The 22,999-nt window shown below is 43.0% G+C and overlaps 1 protein-coding gene across 4 annotated transcripts in view; it reads right to left on the reverse strand.

Annotated features, from left to right (window-relative positions):
• Nucleotides 1-1,102: 1,102 nt before the first annotated feature.
• The window catches only part of pbx3b (pre-B-cell leukemia homeobox 3b), a 58,577-nt gene continuing 36,680 nt past the window's right edge, over nucleotides 1,103-22,999 (reverse strand). Inside the window, exons 3-11 of one of the 4 annotated variants that reach the window (XM_061671382.1) lie at nucleotides 16,245-16,486; nucleotides 13,861-14,051; nucleotides 12,405-12,540; nucleotides 11,647-11,676; nucleotides 8,135-8,300; nucleotides 7,497-7,574; nucleotides 6,943-7,055; nucleotides 6,018-6,107; nucleotides 1,103-2,672 (exon numbers count right to left, since the gene is read on the reverse strand). In XM_061671382.1, coding sequence (XP_061527366.1) covers nucleotides 2,580-2,672; nucleotides 6,018-6,107; nucleotides 6,943-7,055; nucleotides 7,497-7,574; nucleotides 8,135-8,300; nucleotides 11,647-11,676; nucleotides 12,405-12,540; nucleotides 13,861-14,051; nucleotides 16,245-16,486 — 1,139 coding nt within the window. In that variant the 3' untranslated portion in view covers nucleotides 1,103-2,579. The remainder of the gene's footprint in view (nucleotides 2,673-6,017; nucleotides 6,108-6,942; nucleotides 7,056-7,496; nucleotides 7,575-8,134; nucleotides 8,301-11,646; nucleotides 11,677-12,404; nucleotides 12,541-13,860; nucleotides 14,052-16,244; nucleotides 16,487-22,999) is intronic. The other 3 variants (XM_061671380.1, XM_061671383.1, XM_061671381.1) reach the window with 3 other exon arrangements.

Below are 22,999 nucleotides of genomic sequence, written 5' to 3' on the forward strand. Positions count from 1 at the left end.
ATTGCACTTAAATTAGACTCGAGCTGTTACATCTCACTTGTCTCTTTGCTGCCTATCTACACTTGAGCTCAGACCAAAGAAAATATTTTATGTGCCAGTGTGCGGTCTATTGATAGCAAAATGGATGGTATTAAGTATCCAGGTGGGTTGAGCTGAACGCAATCACAGTGAGTGAACAAGAGAAAATGAGAATAAATGGATGTCAGTTTCCATGTGAAATTGGCAACCCCGTGATCCATTAACTCCACAGCGACCAAAACTAGACTTCACGACATTTCAGCTAATAGCGCTAATGTCGGCTCCATTACTGACTGACTGCAAATCACGTTACATGCTCACCTTCTGTCCTGTGCTTTGGATCGCTTCCCGAGACAACAGGTACGTTGCAAACCACATGCAAGAATGATAACATTATTACAGCAATGGAATACATTACATCCAATACAAATGTACTATAATATAAAATACAGCAATAGAGATTGCGTGTGAATGCTGAACTGAAATGCTGTAAAACATTTTCAAGCTGGAATGGTTTCAATCGGTTGAAAAAAGTGGAATAATTGGAGGAAATTAGAAAAGAAGTCATCCAGTTTTGCGATCTTTGGGAAAATGTGGAATACAGTAACCCCCCCCCCTGCATCGCTAGGGTTAGTTTCCAGACCACCCCCGGGATAGAAATACCCTGTTGAAATACACCCGAGGCATGTTTTTATAGCATTTACAGCGCTTGAAACAGTTTTAAGGTCTTTAAACACACCTTTGAAACAATACAAAACCATTCAAACATATATTGAGAGAGCGCAGGTGCAGCGCATCACACAAAAATATACAAATAGTACAAAAAAATAGAATAACTGCTGTAATAACGCTTAATAAATCCAGAATACAGCGGGGGGTTACTGGACTCTAAAAAGGGGATTTTTTTGGGAACGTAAAAACTAGTTCCCCGAGTTGTTATGAACGGTGTGAAATGTATTCACAACATAATGAAATGGACTTGCCTTCTCAAAAGACCTGTACTATTAGAATTATGGTATCATTGTTTCTTATAATGAGTCATCACACGTAAGAAAAAGTAAACAAAACTACATGCTGTCATCAAAGCAAAAGTTTTATTTATGTTTTAAATTACACAACTACCACAAAGAAGACTTTTCAGTCCAGGGTGTAGTCCGGTTAGAAAGCAACACTAAACATTTTTTTTATTACATTTGAATCACTGCCACACATCATTTGTCATGACTTTTCCGTTTCAGAATCACATACAATAGAAAAGAGAGAGAAAAAAATGGAACCCTGTTGAACAGAGCTGGAAATATACAGTTCTGAATACTGAAACTTCTATGCATTACAGTCTTAATAGTGATTTTTTTTTTCTCTCAGTTTTTTGGGTATGATTTAGTAATAAGATGAGCAACATTCAAAATGTTTTTTTTTTTTTTCTTTTTAGTATTTACAACAGTTTCACTGTTAATTTATCGCAATTTTATCGCACCTCCTTCATAAAAGCCACAGACCAACAATGTACTCGCTCGGCTATTTTTCATGGTATTAATGTTATCAGATTCACTTTTGTTTTTGTCATTTTAAGCTGCAATATTGCAACAGAATTTTATTAAAAGATTAAAATATACATAGTGAATGAGTAAATTTACATTGTTGCAAGATGTTGTCAAAACAAGTAAAAGAATCCAAAATAAGTCGGGCAAAAAAAAAAAAAAAAAAAACTAACATGGTATAATGGTGTTCAGAGGTAGTATGTGAGCACTCTAAGCTACAGGAATGGTGGAATTTGTTGGTATGAATTGTAACGAGGCAATAAAGCTGTGATTTGATTGTTAGGATGTTGAAGTACTCTTAAGGTATGTTTTTGTACAAGTTTGTGTGTCACTGGGCAAGTTATGATCAACTGTGGGGGATTCGATGACTTCCACAAGCAGTACAAAATGTTTACAATATGTACATACCAAACATCACATGATAAAAATATGGGATGGTGTCATGTTATGATAACGCAATCAATTACACTTCTTTATCCTCCGGACTATGAAGAATCATTGGCTTGTACTCATGTTTACAGCTGCAATGCAAATTAAACCTCGGAAGTAATCACAAAGCTCCCATTGATCTGTCAACGGTAGCATTTTTAGACTCACATTAACAGCTGCTTTAATACATTTCATCGAAGAATACAAAGAAAACCTAATTTTCAAAATAGGCGTACGTCTGACATTTAAAATGCCATGTAAATACAAGTCATCCTGTGTTTTCATTACAGAAGATAAAATGAATGTTTGACGAATATCAGAGGGCTTTTTGATATTTGCACATACAGTTTGTGTGCTTACCCCTCAACAAACAATTTGATTTACAAATGAAACACTGAGACAATCATGAAAAGTTGACTCCCATGGTAAAAAATGTCATCTGAACATGTGGCATGTTGTCGTGGGACATTTATAAATGCACCAAAAAAAAAAAAAAAAAAAAAACATGATAAGGTTTTGGAGGTCCTCTGCAGTTGTGCAGCCAGTTAAGAGTCCTTGCCCAGCTTGAGGCTCAAATGCATGGAGAGCGGATCAATTGGAGGTATCCGAATGCACGCTGCCGGGCCCCTCTGTCGGAGATATTACTGAAGACGGAGTTGTTGCGTCTTGCCACCCCCCGTTAGTCTGGGACACAAACAGGAGAAGGCCGAGACGGCTGTCACATTCTCTGCCATACGATCGCACGGTGCTTTGAAAACCAAAACGGAACCAAACTTGCACAATGCAAACACTTTACATACTTTGAATCCTTCAATGGCATCTGGTCAGTTGTGTTTTAGGGACATCGACCATTATATATTACCGTCCACAACATGACATAGTCTTGCACAAGAGCTGCAGAATTGTTAAGATTTTCTTCCTTGTCACCTCATGTTTGCACTACAATTTGTTGCCAGGAAGAGTTAGTGCGGCTACCTTGGAACTGCCCCATATGCCAATGGAAAAGCTGGCAAATGCCAACCATGCTGTTTGAATGGCCAACTAGGGGCTGATAGTACTGTGCCCATGGGCAGGAAGTCAAATAAGACGTTCAAACTCAAACAGCAGCACCAAAATGATATTTAGGCACTTTTATTAATACTCATTCACTTAAGCGAGTGAATCAGGCTTTGTATAAAGTTACAGCCGTCTCTCAATGCAGAGTCAGCACTGCAGTCGATTTTACGACACAATTGTTGGAGTACGTTTTTCACTGTTTGGTTTTCATACATATTTGTTTTGACACGTTTTGTCATTTACTGATTGACTGCAAACTGATGTCATTCTACTGCCTGACACAAAGGCCTGTTAGGTCCATTTCATCACTTCAACTAGCAAACATGCTTCCGTTCCTGAAAAAGCATTCTAATGTTTTGGACTAGCCTTTGAGCTGTCAAATCAGCAAAGAGACAAATTTGTCTTGCGTCCCAACCAATGGGAGAGATGCCTGAAATCAGCGTGTAAGCCGAGTTCAGCGGCGTCCGGCAGCTTGTCGCTGCATATTCTCCTGCCAGTCAGGCGGAGGGAGGGCTCGGCCGGGCTGAGGTGGGGAGAGCTGAGTGGAAGTGACAAGGCAGGGCCTCGCCAAGAGAGCCAGTCTTAGCCAGCCTGACTTTGCCTCGCTCTAGGCACGACCTAGCCTTTACTGGATCCGTCTACGTCACCATCAACAACGCTAAAGGTTAGTCTATGCTAATATGTCTACAAAGCACTTTCTGGCTGAAAGCAGAACCAGTGCTACAATGACTTATTCAAGAATATTTTGTGTGTGTGTGTGTGTGTGTGTGTGTGTGTGTGTGTGTGTGTGAGACCCTCGATTCTCATTTTTTTAAATCTTTATTTCATTTTTGGGGAGAAGATGAGGATGACTCAGTAGTGCCTGTTGCTATTTTAGTCAGGATTGTGCAAAGCTTCAGTGAGCCACGAGGCACAGGTCTACAGTGCACATGGAAGTGAGAAACCTTGTGAGAAAGTGAAAAACACTTGATCTAGCTGCAGGCTGACATGTCAGAAGAGCTTAAAGTAATAAGGCTTCAGCGGAGACGAAATGACACCGGAAGCTGCCGGTTCAGACGACAGCATTTTCTCGCTGTTAACTATTTTGAACGAGTGTATATTATGACTGATATATGTTTTATGTATTCAATACAAAAAGAGACAGAGCTAATTTCCAGATAGTGTTGTCATTTATTAACCTGACCTGTATTTGTTTTTTGGAGAACAATTCTTGACTGACCTTTGTGGGCAACTGCTACATAGATTTTAAAAACCTTTAAGCAATGGATATTTGAGCACAAGTGGTGAAGCAACCTATATAAACAGATAATATTACAAATGCTCAATATTCAATATTAATTAGCCTCCATTAAAAAAAAAAATACTAATATTACTGCATCTCACTGAGTCACTCACAGTCGTAGTAGAAGTACTAATCTTCTGCATTTGTGTCTGTATGAGTGCGTTACACTCATAGCGGTGGCCAAGGCAGGCACACCAGGAGAGGCACGACGAATTGAATTGCTGCATTAAATCAGGATATTTAAACTGTTTAATTCTTTATATTATATTTAATTGTTATTTCTCGTGTATAATGCGCACCCCCCCCCCCAAAAATTGTCAAGTCAATAGTGCGCATTATACATAGGTATAGGAGAAAATGAAAAAAAACTTTCCCATTTTATAATTAAATGCCGCCATCTAGAGGTTATGAAAAAGGTGTAGCCTACACTTACATTCCAATATGACAGGGGTACATATGACTGCATATACTGTATATACAGTTGTGCTCATAAGTTTACATACCATGGCAGAATTTGTTAAATGTTTTTTTTTTTTTAATAATATGACTGAACAACCCCCATCATTTATTTCTTAATGGTTATGTTTTCATTAATGATAATGTTCTTCTGAAATGCTTGACAGTTTAATTTGAATCCTATTAAAATAAAATTAAATGTGTTTCGCCTAGCCCTTCATGTTTTCTTTAAAGAATTGTACCCATCTTACAAATTATACCTGGGTAATCAATTCTTTGAAAAAATACTTCATGTTTTGATCATATGGGTAGAAGCAAAATCATGCATTGTAAAAATGCATTATACATATGTAGAAGGGTTTTCCAGAATTTCTAGGTCAACTTTGGGAGTGCGTATTATACATGGGTGCGCATTATACACGAGAAATTACGGAAATCTACTTTTCATAAAATACAACATTATAGAGTGCTATTTTGTGTTATTAAGACTCGCAAACACCAATTTGTGTGGCTTGTTTTTGGGAAGAGGCATGAGACATTGACAAGAGACATTATATATATACATAATATTTATATATACATATATACATAATACATCCATGCATCCATTTTCTGAGCCGCTTCTCCTCACCAGGGTCGCGGAGCCTATCCTAGCTATCATCGGGCAGGAGGCGGGGTACACCCTGAACTGGTTGCCAGCCAATCGCAGGGCACATACAAACAAACAACCATTCACACTCACATTCACACCTATGGGCAATTTAGAGCCTCCAATTCATGCATGGTTTTGGGATGTGGGAGGAAACCGGAGTGCCCGGAGAAAACCCACGCAGGCACGGAGAGAACATGCAAACTCCATACAGGCGGGGCCGGGGATTGAACCCGGGTCCTCAAAACTGTGAGGCTGACGCTCTAACCAGTCGGCCACCGTGCCGCCATGACGTGTTCAAAAAAGTTCATTTTTTTGTACAACGGTTATCAGTTTGAACGTTCAATATCTTGACTGTGTGTGTGTGTGTGAGTGTGTGTGTGTGCGTGTGTCTGTGTATATATATATATATATATATATATATATATATATATATATATATATGTGTGTATATATATATATCATGTCTATTGTCAATGTCTCATGCCTCTCTCTCTCTCTCTCTCTATATATATATATATATATATATATATATTTCTATTTTTTTTTTTTTTTTTTTTTTAGGAGAGAGTTTTGGTGTACTCACATTTAAACTGTGTGGACTGTACATGGTGTTTCGGCTGACAGTATCACTGTATCCTGCCGTCTGACTGATAACATGGCGCAGAGTATCCACCTGAAGGGGCAGACAAGTTGGACAAGTTGTTCAACTCTGTGCGCGGCAGCAGGGCAACACTCACTGTGCACATGCTCAGGGACAGACACTAACTTGGGTAAAACGCCATCACAACAGCCAAAGACAAACAACGTGCTAACCAGATTTGATAAGAACGCTGCAATATTTTCTAATACAGAAAGTAAATGCTGATATTGCGAGCATGATTGAGTCAGTTATATTTGAGAAATCACAATGAGCACAAATAACAAAAATCAGTAACACTCCAACTGTTTTAACTGAGCATTTATCGTTCATTATTTATCCATTTTACATTTAATATAACAGACGGTATAGCATAAATGAATACTATATAAATTGATAACAAATTATTGTTGGTAGGTGCACAGTTGTGACCGCTGTGCATTAAGCTTACAGAATGGTAGACAGCAACAACAAGCAGTAACACAATGAGACAAAAGAGGATAGAGGAGAGTAACAAAGGGGATCACATTAGCAAAAACCCAATCCCAATCCAAGAGGTCAAGTCAAAGCCAAATGCATTCACCAAATGTTCACTTGGGGTGTGTGAAATCTTAAATGGATTGTGGTATTATACAATATTTTGTCAGCCAAATCTTCCATCTAAAAATATATAATCCGTAGACACTCTGTTGACCGTTTGCCGTTATCAGAGAGCCTCACTGAGCAAATGTGGGCTACACTGCCAAGATACGTTTTTCTACCTTTGCTTTAACGTGCTTCAGACTGCACTGCGGACGGCTCAGTACACAGGCAAGACAAGGACAGCTCTCTGCACCGGCACTGAGGAACTGTCCCTGATTGTTAATCCTACCTGTGACTGTACATTGGCTCCGACTTGTGCCCCTTGGTAAGAATCCCCATTCAGACTCTGCATGCTCAAGAACATGTCCCCAGAGTTTGGGAGGTTAAAAGAACCTGAAGAACCTAGAGAGGGAAAATGTAAGTAGCTGAATAACATGAACGGGCTATAATAGGACTGCACATTCACACACCAGGCGCACACAAAACACATACACGCAAACGTGTCTGAATAAATGGAACCCAACTCAAAGAGACGACGAATACAAATATACAAATATACGAGGGAAAAAAATGACCATAAAGCAAGCAACTACCGGAGAGGAGGAGGAAAGCAAAAGAAGCAAATAAACAAACGGATGGGGACAATATGCAGGAGGACTGAAGAAGGTTTTATATTTTGACCAACACGATGGGCACAAATGAAGTGAGGTTCACACTCTACATGCGGTTGGTCGCTTAAGCTCCCAATCGCTACACATCTACTACTCGCAATCTAGCACTGCCCGGAGGTATCACACGGTATAAATGACAAGAACAATAAGAAGCTTATGAAAAGACCAGTACCAGTAAACATGTTGGTTAAAAGAGTGTTTTTGCTCTCTGCAGAATCCAGCTGAAACTCCTCATCTTTCATCTGGAATCCTGGGTGCAAGAAAAAGGGACCACTTCATAAGCTTACCAAATCCCGATGCACTTCATCCCAGTCCAAACCGATCACATTCTACATTTCACTCATTGCACCGCAACCGACCTTTTGGTATTATAGAAAATGCAAACGGTGCGAACATAACCTTAATCCAAAATGCTCCTGTTTAGACTTGTGTAGCCAAATAATATGCCACCATTCCATGTGACTACGTAGCGTTACATTTAAAATGACAGGAGGTTGACAGAAAAGTCAAGGGAAAACAAATCCCGCGGCATCATTCAGCCATGTTGTTTTTGTTCTTTTCCAAAAATACATGTATTCTCGGTTCACAAGTCAGGAACGCTCCCTTTATGCATGAGTTTGCTTGGCACCGAGTGTCTTATAGACGGGAGACACTGTGATCCCCAAGCTGGGAGCTGAGCCTGTCACTCTCTCGCCTGTGTGAATGGGGCACGCGGGAAGGAGGTAGGCAGCAGGTTACGGCCTGAAGTGTAGGGCAATTCTTTTTGGGTTTTTTTTTCATCTCTCTTCTTCATTCTGCAGGAGTGCCTACCAGAGTTGGGTGTAGTAGGGGAGTTGGCCTGGCTGTTCTGCACTGCAGCGGCTGCAGCGTGTGCCGCGTTTACGGCAGTCTTGGCGGCGTACAGGTTGGCCTCCTCTTGAAACTTGCCGATATTTTTCTTGTAGCGGATCCGTTTGTTGCCGAACCAGTTGGATACCTGTGTGGAAGAGCACAAGAGGGGAGGGGGGATGGGGGGGGGGGGGGGGGGGAGCAGAGGAGTCAGGCGTCAAGCAGCCACAGCAGCGTGCACTTGAGCAGTGTGACTGTTTCAAGATGTCATGTTTGGGTCCATCGAGTACCCAATTCCCAGCCCCTGCAGCAACGTCCACTGGGTACACAAGCTAATTAAGCCATAATAAGGAGCCACTTGTGTCTTCTCATGGATGGGAGCCTGACATGCTCTCAGCTCTGTCTCTTGACAAAACCCAAACACGAGGGGCCCCTGCCGCTTCGACATGTCCGTTATTGCGTGGCTGGCTGTTAAGGATGCAGCCCTCCCCTCAGTGGTGCACGCACACACATACACACGCACACGCACACACAATGCGAGTGAGTGATGCAAAAAATGATGAAGAAATCAGTGCAAAACCAAAAAAATGCATTGTTACCAATGTTTGTCGTTTGCAGTTTAGAGGTTATTAGACAACACAACAAATAACCTTTGGAAAAAAGGTGAAATGCTTTTCTGTAGACTGGCAAGGAATCTTTGTGTAAGTGCAATGGGGCTGCTTCTCCAGCGGCTTCCTATAATACATGCAGGTACATCCCAATAAATTACAATATGGTAGAAAAGTGACAGTTATTAAGATTGTCCTGTACATACCTGGCACTTCCCTTCATACAAGCCAGGGTATATGATTATTAGTTAATATTTTTCAAATTACGTGTATGTGTCAGTATTTCAGTGAGAGAAAAGTACTTGTAGCAAATAGCGGTCACAGAATACTTTATTTTGTCAGTCAGTGTTAAATGATTTTGCTTTTGGAGAAATTCTATTCTACAGAAAGGGACACGTGTTGAGATGACAGGATTAGCTGGCTAAGCTAAGTAGTTTTAAATTCAAATTTCATAGAAGTGAAACATCTCACAATCGTGAGACCCTAAAAAGTTGTTTGAATCTTGCGTGTAGATGCTGGCTAGCTCTGTGCGCGCAGAATAATGATGAGATGATGCGTGCTTTTAATGGTTCTATAAATTAGAGTGTGTCATTGCTGTGCTGCTACGCCCCGCACCCCGTCCACTCTATCTCGCTGGCCTCGCAGCCCACTGCTGGACCAGCCAAAGAGCAGCTGCCCCTAATGACGCTTTATTTAATTTCCACCCATGTGCTTAAATTTTAATATCCCCAGCAGCCAGCCAATGTAGTGGCATAAAAAGTGACTGGATTTGCAGGACAACAGATCATTTCTATCCTGCACGTCTCTGCGCTCTAAATCTTTAATATCTAAGCAATTAAAATTAATGACCATTCAGGCGAGACCCACTGTCGGCAGCAGCGTTTCCTTGACATCAATTGTTTGATGGCTTTACCTAGAGGTTAAACTAACAAGCAAGGTTTAATTGGAAGCAATGAAAGCCCTGGCTAGCATCCTTTTTACTTAACCTGCTTATAGTGGATTGGAATGATCTAATCGTCACCCTTTTTTTTTTTTTTTTTTTTTTTTTTTAAACAGCCCACAAACATGAAATCACATTAACATGATAATTCTTGTCTCACTGAAACTTTTCTTTTAATTAGTAAACGCATTGATGATCAAGTGTGACCTTGATGTATTTTAATGTAATTGGGACCACACTTCAACCAGCAGTCCTGCAGTTTGCCAGTTAAATGTGGACACACAGTATTTACAGTTCAAGCATAATCCATTTCCGTGTGGTGCCCGTCCTTTGTGATAACGTGTAATATGAGGCGGCCGCTACATATAAGCCTGAACAGGCACATAGCGGCAAAGCCTTAAATGTCACATATTTTCTTCTCCTGCCCACTGAACAACAGCTTTAGCCGTTCTCCGGGTCAGCCTAGTATTGAGCAGTGCAAGGTGTGGATCACAACCTAATCTATAGCGCTAAGTCGCTTCCATCTTGGAGAAGGCCACGCATCCAGTCGACTGCTAAGTAAGGGCAGAGCCGGGGCGTTAACAGCAGAAAACCTGACATCAGCAGCCTTGAAGCCAGTCATCGTTTAATGAGCATGCGGGCTGGCTGCAAGAACACAATAGAGTTGCTCCACATTTTCAGGCGCTGAGGAGCTGTTAGAGTCTATTTAAATCAATAATCCTCCCTAATCAATGAAAATATTTGATCAGCTTATGACTACAGTTTGGACAACCTTGAATTTCCAAAACAAATGGAACATTTTTGAATGTGATGCCACCAGTTAGGCAGGACCCATAAATAACGAGTGAGCACAAACAGATTTGTTTCTGTGGTGTGTGGCTCAGAGAGAGAGAGAGAGAGAAAACAAAATTATAGTTAATTTTCAGATTGTATAAAAATATGGCTCTGGAGCAGCCACACATCCTAAAACAAACATGCAAGGTGGCAAAGAAAAGATGAAAAAGTTTACACTGAATGTCAACCTCGCGACCAATAATGCAAGGTGTTTCGTCAGCAGTGATGCATCGGGCAAAGCTTGCGATTGATATTGGCATAGAGCTCACGATGGATGGTTTTTACTTGATGAACTGTTTGAATAATCAACAAAGCCCACACAAAAAAAGGAATTTGGGATTTTGACAAATGGCTAAACTAAGCCCACAGAATAGCCACTGCGATTGGATTGTGAGTGCGTGGCGCTGTGAGGAATAACACACTTTGGGTGCACGAGGCATTAGGGTGAGCCTCGCATTTTGCTACTCACTTAAAATGAGCTAAAGCATTAAAGAATAAGTCAATAATAATGTCTGCTGTGGCCTCTGTTTGCCGAGGACTGCGTGCGCCACTAATGGGGCCCGATGAGTTCAAGCGAATTTTTAAAGGCACTCTAATTCTTGCGAGGACTGATTTGTTCTCATGAGGGACGGACGGGGGTACAGTGGCCCGCTTAGCAAGGCACTTGGAAAACGAAGCCAAGTTCCACCAGTGCCCATTTCTTTCAGTGTTGTAGCATGATTGTGCATGGGCCGGGTGGTGGGGGGCTTGGGGGGAGTAAAGACAACAAAAGGTGGATATTCCAAACATCACACATCCTGTTGATGCCAAACAACAAACAAACAATAGTAAATGCAAAATGTAGCATGTGACACATACTGGAGTCTGTACACACAAAATATGATGAACAAATTAGTGTGCTTGTAAAATATGAGCTGACCAAAATATTTCAAGGTGGGATGTGAATTGTACTATGTAAATTCAATCTTATTATTTGAATTCATAATAACATTAGCGATGATCTAGCTGTGTGAGAGGGAGGGGGTTCTGTGCAGTGAAGTGGCTATTACATACATAAACAAAAGAGGTAACAAAGAAATGAAAACAGTGGATCAGGAGAAGTTATGACATACCTGAGATACTGTGATGGTGCTTCCCACCCCCTGAAGGCAAAAAAGAATGGGCTTTTACAGTATCTGACTCTTCATGACTACACTCAATACACCCCTTAACACTCCCCTCCCCACACAGAACAAAACACTGCAGATGAATCGTTATGTTATAGATTCATGTCTCTCTGATATTGCGCCTCATGAGGACGAGCGCAGAGCAATATTACGTGTTTGTGTTAAGCGTCTGGAGAGTAGTCAGCAGGAAATAACAGGGGAGCGTGCACGGTAATAATTTAGATGCGGATGAGGGGGTTAGGTGTGCGAGATATTGCCTTCAGGTTTATACCCAAAAAGGAGGCTCGGCTATCGAGCGCTTAAGTCACATATTGTAAGCTTTAAAAGGTTTTTTTCTGTATATTTTTTTTTACGCATAACGTGAGAATCTTATCTTTTTCAACAATGGATGATTTCTTCCCCAGTTTATGACCTGAGTGAGTGACAGGCAAGAAGGATGGGAATGAGTGTCGAAGGGGGAGGCGGATGGCGGGGCAGCCGGCGTCGGGGCAGTTAAGGAAGGACAGCATAGTGCTTTGATTGAGGCCAAGATGGTGGTCCTCCCCTCTCTGTGGCCCTGCTCACACTGCCTCGACTGAAGCATCATTAGGCAGTCACAATGTCAAGGTTAGCTGAGGACGCTGTGTCTTGGTGGTGTAACCCGTGGCTTCCCCCTTCCCCACCCTGATTAGCCACCAGCTACTGTTTGGATGTGCGCTACCCACCTGGGAAACTGTGATGCTGCACTTCTTGGCCAGCTCCTCTTTGGCCTCCTCGCTCGGGTAAGGGTTGCTGAGGTGCGAGTAGAAGTACTCGTTCAAAATTTCAGTCGCCTGCTTGCTGAAGTTTCTCCTTTTCCGCCTGAGTGGGGAGCAAAACGAGAGAAAGGCCGGGCGAGCCTATTAGTGGGACCAGCATTAACGCATCCATTTGGATCGCACAAATTGCACAATCAATCTCACACATAAATGGTGAAAATGATGAGGAATGGCCTCTAAGGGCCTGAGGAGCAAAATACTGCACTGTGTCCTGCTGCAAGTCTCGTCAAGACAAAGAAGACTGGCTTCCGACCAACACGCTGACAAGCAGACACACAAACAAACGCGCACACAAGCACAAAGCACATACAGTGTTTAATTTGGTCCGTTGGTCTCCAATTTCTAGTCCAAGCGTGTAATGTGCAGGGTTTAGTGCAGTGGATGGGTGGGCTTCGTGATGGAGCGCAAAGCCCAGTCGGAGTGCATCTCGGCACATTATAGAAATCACGGCATGCACAGTTGAGCATTGTTCCTTAAGTGCCACAGCCCCGGGGATCTCCGGCAGAAACAAGCAAACTCAAACTAGATCTGGGTCCGCTTCCCTCCCAAGGGCACTACTTATCGCATTCTTGAGCATTTGCTTATTTGTTGCCCTGTTTACTGCGCCGAGCGCGGGCAGCAAATGCGCTTCCGCTCGGCTCGTTTGGCCTAAACTTGTGTTGCGCCTCGCAAAATTGCATATTTCCGCCCTTCAACATTTCTTTTACACACAAACTGATCCTCAATTCAGTCTGCTTTCAGGTGTGACGGGATGATTGTGCGGGAAAGTCATCATGCATGGAACGGAAACTTGATTACAACCATGCATCTCTGCTATAAAAATGGTTTTGAATAAAAGTAATGCACAACAATTAGTAGAAACGGAATAAACCTCCACTACATCCATCAAAGTCAAGTTTTGTGTTTGCACGGTTCTTACGTGAAAGCTGTTTAGTTATAATGCATTCTTCAGCCCAGAATGTTCTGAATTGTTTTGTGGTGTGCCACCGTGAGTTGTGAGACCACAGAAAGCTTAGGCACTAAAGCTTTTCTTTTCTGGACAGTAGTTCAGTTAAAAAGCAAATACAAGAACATCCCCCAAAAAAACCCAAAATGGTACAATGTAGTAGAAAAGTTTCTTTATTTCAGTCCTCATACATTATATAGATTCATTAAAGACTTGGGGAAAATGCTTTTCCTTTTATATATATATATATATATATATATATATATATATATATATAAAAGGATTTTCTACTCCATTTTTGTGGAAAATAATACTAAACTTCAGACCTGTGGACCAAAGTAAAAAGCAGAGCCCTTCCCCACTGGGTTTGGCCATATGGGAGGCAGCGATGGCTTCTTGTGACTAACACGCACTGACCTGGCGTCAAGGAATCTGGAGCGCAGGATCATGACAGCCTCACAGGTGCTCTGTTTCAGCTGCATTTGGATGGAGCTGAACTTCCGGTGGATGATTCCCACCATGCGCTCGATCTCCTTGGGCGAGATGGGCCGCGTACGAGACTGTTCCCGCAGCAGGTTCATCACATGGGTGGTGAATTCGTTACACGCCTGCCGAGTCGAAACGCAGACAAAAGAAACCAGTCGGATTTGTAAACATCACACTCGTGAGCGCTTTAGAACGCCCAAAAGCCCTTTGATTGATCCTCGACAACTGCGCACATTTTTCTATAGGTTCATTAGATGCAAGCCGGTCTTGTTAAAAGCTCCAAGTGAGTACAGTGTTTATATATTACTTTGACATAATAGGTGAAGTCATGTATGAATATAAATGCCAATTTGCAATTTGGCTTTGGCCTAATGCAGAGTGAATTTAAACAGCTTTCCGTTAAATCAGTAGTTCATACATGATTAATTAGAATAACCCATTTATGCAGTGCACACTTTAGCTCATTACTCTGAGTAAAATTCGTTAAGTATTTACATTAAGATAATTAAAACCTGGAAATACCCCTAAGAAAGATGCATTCACTCTAGGCAAAGTGGCGCATGCCCCTTCAAACCCACCTCCACTTACCGAGAGTAAATTAAGTCTAATTTACCTCTCTGGCTGGATGAAGCATTACTGCTACAGCTTGCTATTTTTATTTATTTATTTTTTTTAACCATAATGCTTCTGTTTTTAATGGGAGGATCAAAGCACCAGGTGAGCTAATCATACTGTAACTGGACAAAGTTCACTTACAGTTACACATACAGTCATACATTCTTGAAAAAGCTGCTCTCGGCCTGATACTTGCTAATTAATTTTGCAATGCATTAAGCTAATATGGTGGAAAGCAACCGTGTGGCACCCGAATCCGGATCTTGTGTGTCAGCACCTTGGTCAAGGGAACTGGTTGGAAATTAACCACCCGGGTTATCAACGAGCTATCTGGGGTGCGCATGCGCAACAGGTCGGCCATCTTTGAAAGCTAGCTACAACAGTAGGACAAAAAAGACATCAGTACATAGGGACCGACGTGATACGCGAAAAGGTCCGCTTGAAAATTGGTTGGGGTTAAGGTTAAGGTTAAGGTTAAGGTTAAGGTTAGGATTAGGGTTTGTGTGATGGTTAGGGTTAAGGCTACGGATACGTACTACCTTCGTGCTTTGTCCTAGTGTGGTTACTGTAGTTAGTTGCGCATGCGCACCGCAGATCGTGCAGGCACGGCGAAGAGTGTCTTGACGGTCTTCCTGTTCTGAGGCAGGCATTCTCGTGTTTAATTTGCTATACAATCGAACAAACTCATTCACGCGGACCTTCGTGGACCTCATACCAGGAAAGTAGAGGGCCTTCACCAACCATTTCTGACAAAGTTGCAAGTCTGATTTATCCGCTAATTGAAGTCTTTTGCCTTTTGAACAAAAGTTCATGAACTAGTTCATATTTTGGGCGAACGTGAACTGCACTTAGTTCATTTCTGCCTGATGAACGTTATAGATTATAGAGAACACGTTCTTTCTGGTGTCTGAGAACGGTTTCCGCACTGAAAGTTCAAGTGCCAGGCTTTGTTGAGGGATTTCCAGGGCAAAACCTGTCAGAGCGCACTATATACGAGCCTTAATATGTCGGGGGATGAACGCTGTATTTGGCAACCCATTCACTGCGGCTCCCGTTAATGTTTACATGCGCGAGGTGCGTTCGGGGACACTCCTTAAAGGGGAGAGAATATGTTCTTTGTTAGTATTTTTTTTGTATCAGAATGCTGTAGTTAAAACACTGTACGATAGCACTGACATAATATGGAGATTTGTAATATAAGACTCAATAAAAGATGGAGAAGTTGTTAGCCAGAGCTGCGAGGAATGCAAAGTTACCAATGTCCTTTCAACGTCGTTCCTGTCATAATGTGTTTTTCTTTGCACATGGACAAAAGTCCTGGTTTTGTTTTAATTCCTCCTTTAATAAAATCCCATCTCAGTCAACAACATACAGTATCGAAAATAACTCAAACAAACTACGAACTCGGTCATGTTTGGAACAGTGCACTGAGTTCAAACTTTTGAATTGTGAACTATGAACTGAACTAGTTCATTTTGGGAATTGCGAACTGAACTTTGAATGAGTTCGCATTGAAAATGAACTTTTCCAACACTACATATATTGTATTCTGAATTTGAGGAAAAGCAACAGAATCTTCCAGCTTGAAAATGTATGAATCAGGGTATCGCTAGAAGATCCATTGTTTCAGCACAACGGCCTATCCCGTGATCTCAATGCTAGGGAGATCCTAATCTCGAGACAATGGAGACCGTACTTACCTGTTCATATTTCTCCAGCTCCGTGTGGTAGATCTGTCTGATCTGGGTGAGCTTGGCTCTGTAGTCGGAATGTTCAATAGAATTGTCAGCTGCCCCGCCTGAAGCAGCCGCCGCGGCCGCGGCGGCTGCGGATCCGCCACCCTTTTCTGGTCCCGCCACGCCCTCTGCCAGCAGCATGTTGTCTAAACGCATGAGCTGGGGGTCCGGCGGGTCCTCCTCCTGGGCGCCCCGGATGCTGAGCCCTGCGGACGCACACGGACGAGGGAGAGAGGGACTCGCATGAAGCCGTGCGGCGACACTCACATGCAGTAATGGATATTTCGTTACGTACCCTATTGAAGGGAAATAATGTCACCAAAACATGGGAAACGTCTATTTGTATGAGAAATACAATTTGTATGAGAAATACAAGTGTATGAGTTCTACCCCATGTAGCCTACATTTGCAATGATCAACTTTTTTTTTTTTTTTTTTTGGGGATGTATACGCTCTTGTATTGATGTCTTGGCAGAAGTAGCTCAAGCTGGAAAAACAATTACAACCGGGGTATACATTCAGACATGCAGTACATTTGCATTTGAACTCTGATTAAACCTGACAGAGCTGCTGAGCACAATTAAAAGTATTACGTCTACAAAGTCTGCCCCAGTGTGATGTTTACCCCGCAGGTAAGTAAGTCAGCATTTTCTAAGAATGCGCCGTGTCGCTGTCGTCTATGTCTAAGCCTGTTCTTTTATTTACACACGGCTGTGCACACTGTGTACAGTGAGCTTGACAAGACAGCAACATCCATAAACTGACAAATGCTCAATTGTGAAAGTGGCACGTCTACTTTGTGAAGAGATCCTAAACAGAAGAGTATATCTCCAGTGTCTCTTTTTTGACACAGTGAATTTCAGGACCTCTGCAATATACCACATTTTTCCCCCTACTTGTTCTTTGTTTGTTATTAAGATCTGAATGCGCAGCCCTGATTTTTTATAGCATTATTTTCGTAGTAGCACAATGAGAGCCCAATAAATGTTTTGTGAAGTGTTCATTCATTAATTCTGCTCATGCAATCAGACCCTGCTGTTCTCTGTCTCACCAGTCTGTCAGTAAGTTGTAATCACCCAGGAGATCGCATGCATGCACAACTGGACGCACTGGCAATGCAGCTTTGATTCCAGGCTTTATAGTATTAAAACAAAACAACGGAAAAAAAATAAGAAAGTGGCTCCGTGGTTAGTAAGTACAATGAGTGGCTGCTCAAACATACTGATTGGCAGAGTTGTTTCAATCGAATAATTCCTCTCAGAAGTCAAGGATTTGAAACAGCTCATTACAGCGACATTAAGATCCGACTGGCCTCTGGATTCTAAATGAGAAGATTGGTTTTGCCAGCTAGCGGGCATGCAATCAGAGAAGGCTTTGACTGACCCTCTGCATCACTCACAGGAGTCAGCACTGAGACAGAAAACTTGAGTTATCATTTTGCTCTTTTCCATAACCAAATAAAAAAAACACCACCCTCTGTACCCACTCCACCGTTGATTCCGTGTTTTCTTGAGCTGCAATGTCAGTGAGAAAGAAATTTGCCTCTATTTATGGATTGGCTGGCTTTGAGTCTTTGAGGTGTAATGGTGTGAGAGGAGTGGATGAATGTGCCTATTTGTGTTGGAGACATTGAGATGCTGGACAAGGCTCCATCAGGCTCGCACAGCCAACCCAACCATGTGGACAATATGCCGCTTGCTCCACTAACCCCCGTCCGCATCATACAGCATCTGTGCAACTCTCACACCCAAAAGCTCTCATTGTGGGCGGGGGGGATCGGGGGGGGGGCTGTTCCAGGTTATGCACACACAAAAATGGCACATGATTCAAATGTTGATGTATTTCAGCGTGCTCTAAAAGCTGGTGCTTCGTCTGCCACCGCGGTTCATATTTTCCTAATTCAGTATTTACTCGCTCTCAGAAGGTTGTACTTGTGAGAAGCTCGGCACGTTTTTCGTGTCAGGTATATTAAATATAACTCTGGGACGCGGTGTACATTTCCACAGCAAACCCAGTTGTCACGTTTACTCTACTCACGCTGTGTCCAGCGGAAATGCAGCTGAGGGAATTTACAGGGCTTTTCAACTAAATGGACATAAATCACTAGTTTCATTCAAACTAAATAATCACGGACCATAAAGAGCTCCTTGTCTCTCACAGTATATTACCAGAAAGTCGGGGTGTGCAATAACGCGGCCATTCACAGCAAAGGAAAAGAGCGCAACATTAGTAAGTGACATGTAATCCTATTAGTCCGCTGACATGCGGAGTGGCCGTGACATTTTTATCATACATGTCCATTTCTATTTCTGAAATCAGCGGGATAAAAATGATTACTCCGCTCCCCTGTGAAGCCGACGACCCCGCAGGAGTCCACAAGGTGTATTTGAGCCACAATCAGCTACGGCAGGTCATTCATAACGCGCGCGTTTGAAAGGCTGATGTGTCTGACTTCCATTCCAGCACAGAAAATTAGAAAAGAATGGGAAAGAAATAGCAAAAATGGAAGCGTAACAACAGTGCAATGTGTCTCAGTCTCTGCTTCTTTGTTGGGGGAGCTCAAGTTTGCAGAATCACTTGTCTCAACTCAGCATCATCACCCGGCTCCCTCCAAATAGGCTCGGGCCAGATAATATCTTTAATTTGCTGTGTGGTTGACAAATCTCTCTAAAAACTTGCAAAGCCGTATTCACATTTTGAAATGCTGCGTGCCGGCACAAATCTTTAGCGATTTGGGTGTTCAAACAAGTTTGGGCGCCCGGGTTAATCCACCTCCACAGTCAAAGTGGGATTTATCTCCGTGCGAGGGAACAAACGCGCACGAGCCTTGTCACCTTGGTGCGCCTCGTTTACTAAAGCAACTCCAGAATGAGAAATCCATAGCTGTTCTGGTTACTTCGCACAACTCCAATGATACTGGCCTCTTTTAATTACCAGAACCTGTTTAATGATGTAAAAAGAAAAGAAAGCCTAAATCAGCCTCATTTGTCATTCAAACAATAAAGTTGGAGTATTTCTCCACTGTGGATGAGACAAAATGAGAAACTATGATAATCCATCTCTATCAGTCAGGGAGGTTCTTTTGTTTCTTTCTTTGTTTTGTTTCACAGTTTGATCCAAGTAAGCGAGGCATTTGCTCGACAAAGACAATGCGGGTTTTTAATCGCATATAACAAATTTCGGTGCGCGTCTGTTGTCTGGTCCGTCACTCCCTGCTTGAATCACTGACAGTGAGCCAAGGGTCGCCCCGGGCCGCTTTCCTTTCCTCCCACTTTCTCTTCCCTTGCGCCGTCCGTTCTTCTGCGGGCTTAGATAGATGACCTTTGGCCCGCCGCTTGTTTACTCTCATCACTGAAGTGCGAGCAGAAGAGCCATAAAGGCAGAGCCCTGCTGGGTTAATGTGGCCGGCTCAGGAGGGAAGGGCCGGCGTCCGGGTCCTGCACCTCATTCTGCCGCCGTGACTGCCCCGTCAAGCAGCAGACGACATATGTGAAGATATACTGCCGCATGCAGATAGAGTGCAGATGTGTTGCAAAAGACCGCTTTCAGCGGTGTGTCGGTGTTTGATGACGCGCTATGTGATCGTGTCCGCCGCATTCCAAGTAACCCTGACCTCCTGCTGCTCTGCTCTCGGCCTGTGCCTTTAGCGCACGGCTCCAGCCGCACATCGACACCCCGTTCATCGAATTGCGTCGATCCAGGAACGGTCTCCCAAAGCTAACTAATCGAAACAGAATGTATTTTCTGTCAATATTTGCAAAGGTCATCTCTCTTTAAGGTGCGCAGTGGACAGCGTGAGCAGGGACGCGTCTGGTTGGAGGAAGAGGAGGAGGAAGGAGGGGGAAGCCGTGGCATCTAGCCTGTAACTGGGTCTCATCCAAGGTGAGCTTTAACTCCAGGTTGGCAGTCAGGATCCAAGGCTTCTAATCCACCGTGTTATTAAAACCCGCTGCCAAAGCAACACACTAGAGAATACAGAGAGCTTACAGTATTTTTTTCACAAAGGGGCCAGTGTCACCACTGCCGTGTTCCACGTCTCCTTTGACTTCACGTCATCTTCTTTGTCGAGGCGGCTGGATCAGTGACTTTCAGCTCTAGAAGCTGGAAGCGGGATCAAATTACCACTGGAAATCTTTTGTTCTGACAAATGAAACATAAGGATCCGCTTTCACTGATGTTCTGAAAAGACTTTTTTTGTAAACCTTGGCCTACATCTACATGGCACAAAGAAACTGAGAGACTGCCTGCGGGCTCTCTATTGCATGTACAGTAATTAACATTCCATTAACACATTAATACACATTAACTATTCCCAATGTTAATGGCAGAGTAATTACCATACCTGATACCACACTGTAGGGAGGCAAAGCACATTAGCAATTTTGAGTGTCACTGTCTCGGGTAAGTGAGCTGCAATGCATATATTTTAACATTGCTCCAAAAACCCATCTACACTGGAAATTGTATTTAAATGTGTTTATGCTATTGTACAAGCAATGGGACACGTACATGCCAGTTACATTTCTTGAAAACTACTTTGACTAAGAACTGTGTCCCCCTTTGCAGAGCTTTCATACACTTCCTACACTTCATACATTTTGTGGGCTTTTTTTGTTCATTTTTTTGAGAATGACCAGAAGCCATTGATGTTGCATGATTGACAATCTCTCATCCGCGTCATCTCAAATGCGTTTGATAGGTTTCCCCACACAAAACTCATGCTAGCATCTCTTTGTGGACCTTACAGCTCAGTCCAGACTGATAGAATTGACCCGGAAAGCTCCAGAATTAAGATTCATATGGAACCAAATGGCATTGCCCAATGTGACATTATTTATTCATTAATTAAGAAATAGGTCTCAATAGTATTTAACGTATGCACAATTGAGTGCAGCTTTCAAAGGGTAAATCAAACAACATTTAGAAATTGATGGCGAAATTTTGCGAGTTGGGTGGCTGCAGAGTCAAATGATTCAAGCTAAACAGGGGAATCCCTGTCTAGAATGATGATGTATTTCCCGCCACAGTGAGTGATAAGCTAATCAGCTGTGCTGACAGTGAAATGTTCGAGCCGCTCAGTGCCAGAGCTGGGTCAAGACTTCCCCCATCACGCACCCGCAGTACACAGAAAACAGGCAGCAAATGGGCTCGCGGTGGGCTGAGCTCGGACGACGACTGACAAAAAGTGCTCGTAAAAGACGATCCGTGTCAGGTTGGGTCGCCTCGATGTTAATCCCGCCCTTTAACCATCCAACAAATGTCTGGCGGAGTAGCGGAAGGCTGGGGAAAGGCGCCGCTCGTGACCTCCTCGTAAGGACGCGGAAGGCTGCGGTGGGCACAGCATGGGGAACAACAACGCAAACTTATATCTTGAAGACATTTCGCCAAGCACACTCAAATTAATCACTGTCCTGCGGTGGCTCTGACATTTGTGTGAGGTGACACCCTACATGACAAAGGAGGAGGGTGGAGGGTGGAGGCCTGCCCAAACAAGAGCCACTGTCACTCTCAGTCATCGCACGCGCATGTGTGCGCTGACAGTGTGCATGTGTGTGTTTACTGTATCTGGACATGCGATTTGTTTCCAGCTCTCAAAGACTCAATGCGGGCAAACGGCCAAGTGGTACAGTGATGGCTGGCCGGGCCCGGTGGCGGTCGGGGGACTCCGGCCAAGCGAGTGCGCTGGACCTTTGCTACAGATCACAAAACAGACCGACCCTACACGACTACCACGCGGGGCCTCGACGTGAAGGTCTGCTTGTCACATGAATGAGCTGCAATCACAGACATTCTTCTTTAGCGAAAGTGTAACCGAGCCTATGAATATTTCTGTCAGGCATTGGAGCTCGTTAAGTTAAGAGCTCGACAGTCAGACATCTCGTATGACAATATTGCGTTTCATGATGCTATTTATTTTCCAGCTTTGATATTGTATATTTAATATATTGATTGTCTTGAGCTGCTCGCCTCTATTTTTTTGCAAAGGTAAACTGCTTTGTTATTCAGACCCCGAGCAAATAATGCAAATGCGGCACTGAAAGCCACTTATGAAATACCCCACGGCAACTAATCAGTTCTCCTCTTGTTCCAGCCTTTCTGCAGCCTCCTAATTAGAAGATGGAGATTGAAAGAAACCAGGTCACACAGCAGGTCTTGCACACACAGATAACCAGACAAGATTTGGAAGAAAAACTTTGTCCAGACACCAAGCCAACCTCGTAATTAATTATTTTAAATGCTCGAGGTGGAGAAAATAGGCAGTTAATCCAATACATTTTACAATAATTGTAAAGGCGCTGCATTTTATCCAAAGCATTTTGTCCGTGTTCCATGTATTATTTTTGCGTGCTCGTGTTGGCAGGTGTGCGTGCGAAGGCTACATGGACGCATAAACAAAGAAACGGCATTGGTAGCATACAGCCAACCATGATCCACTGCCAGAGAGATTATTCTTTGCAGTGGCATTCCTACAAGAGAGTTGACAGTCCATCATTTAGATTTTGCAGTGTATTCACGAAAAGGCTGCATTGCCTGAAGCAGAAGGAGCTGCTCTTTCCCCCAGTGTCTTTTGTAGGAACGAATTCAGCTCTAAATTGGAAAGCCCGAATCCTTTGCTAGGCGCGCTGGCGTGTTAAGGACTCTGCTGTGAGGCAACTGAGGTTACGACTGAGCCTGATTCTCAGGGAGAACTGCTAAAGCTCACAAAAAAACACATCCAC

The sequence above is a fragment of the Phycodurus eques genome, chromosome 3 (assembly GCF_024500275.1).
Source record: "Phycodurus eques isolate BA_2022a chromosome 3, UOR_Pequ_1.1, whole genome shotgun sequence".
Lineage (NCBI taxonomy): Eukaryota > Metazoa > Chordata > Actinopteri > Syngnathiformes > Syngnathidae > Phycodurus > Phycodurus eques.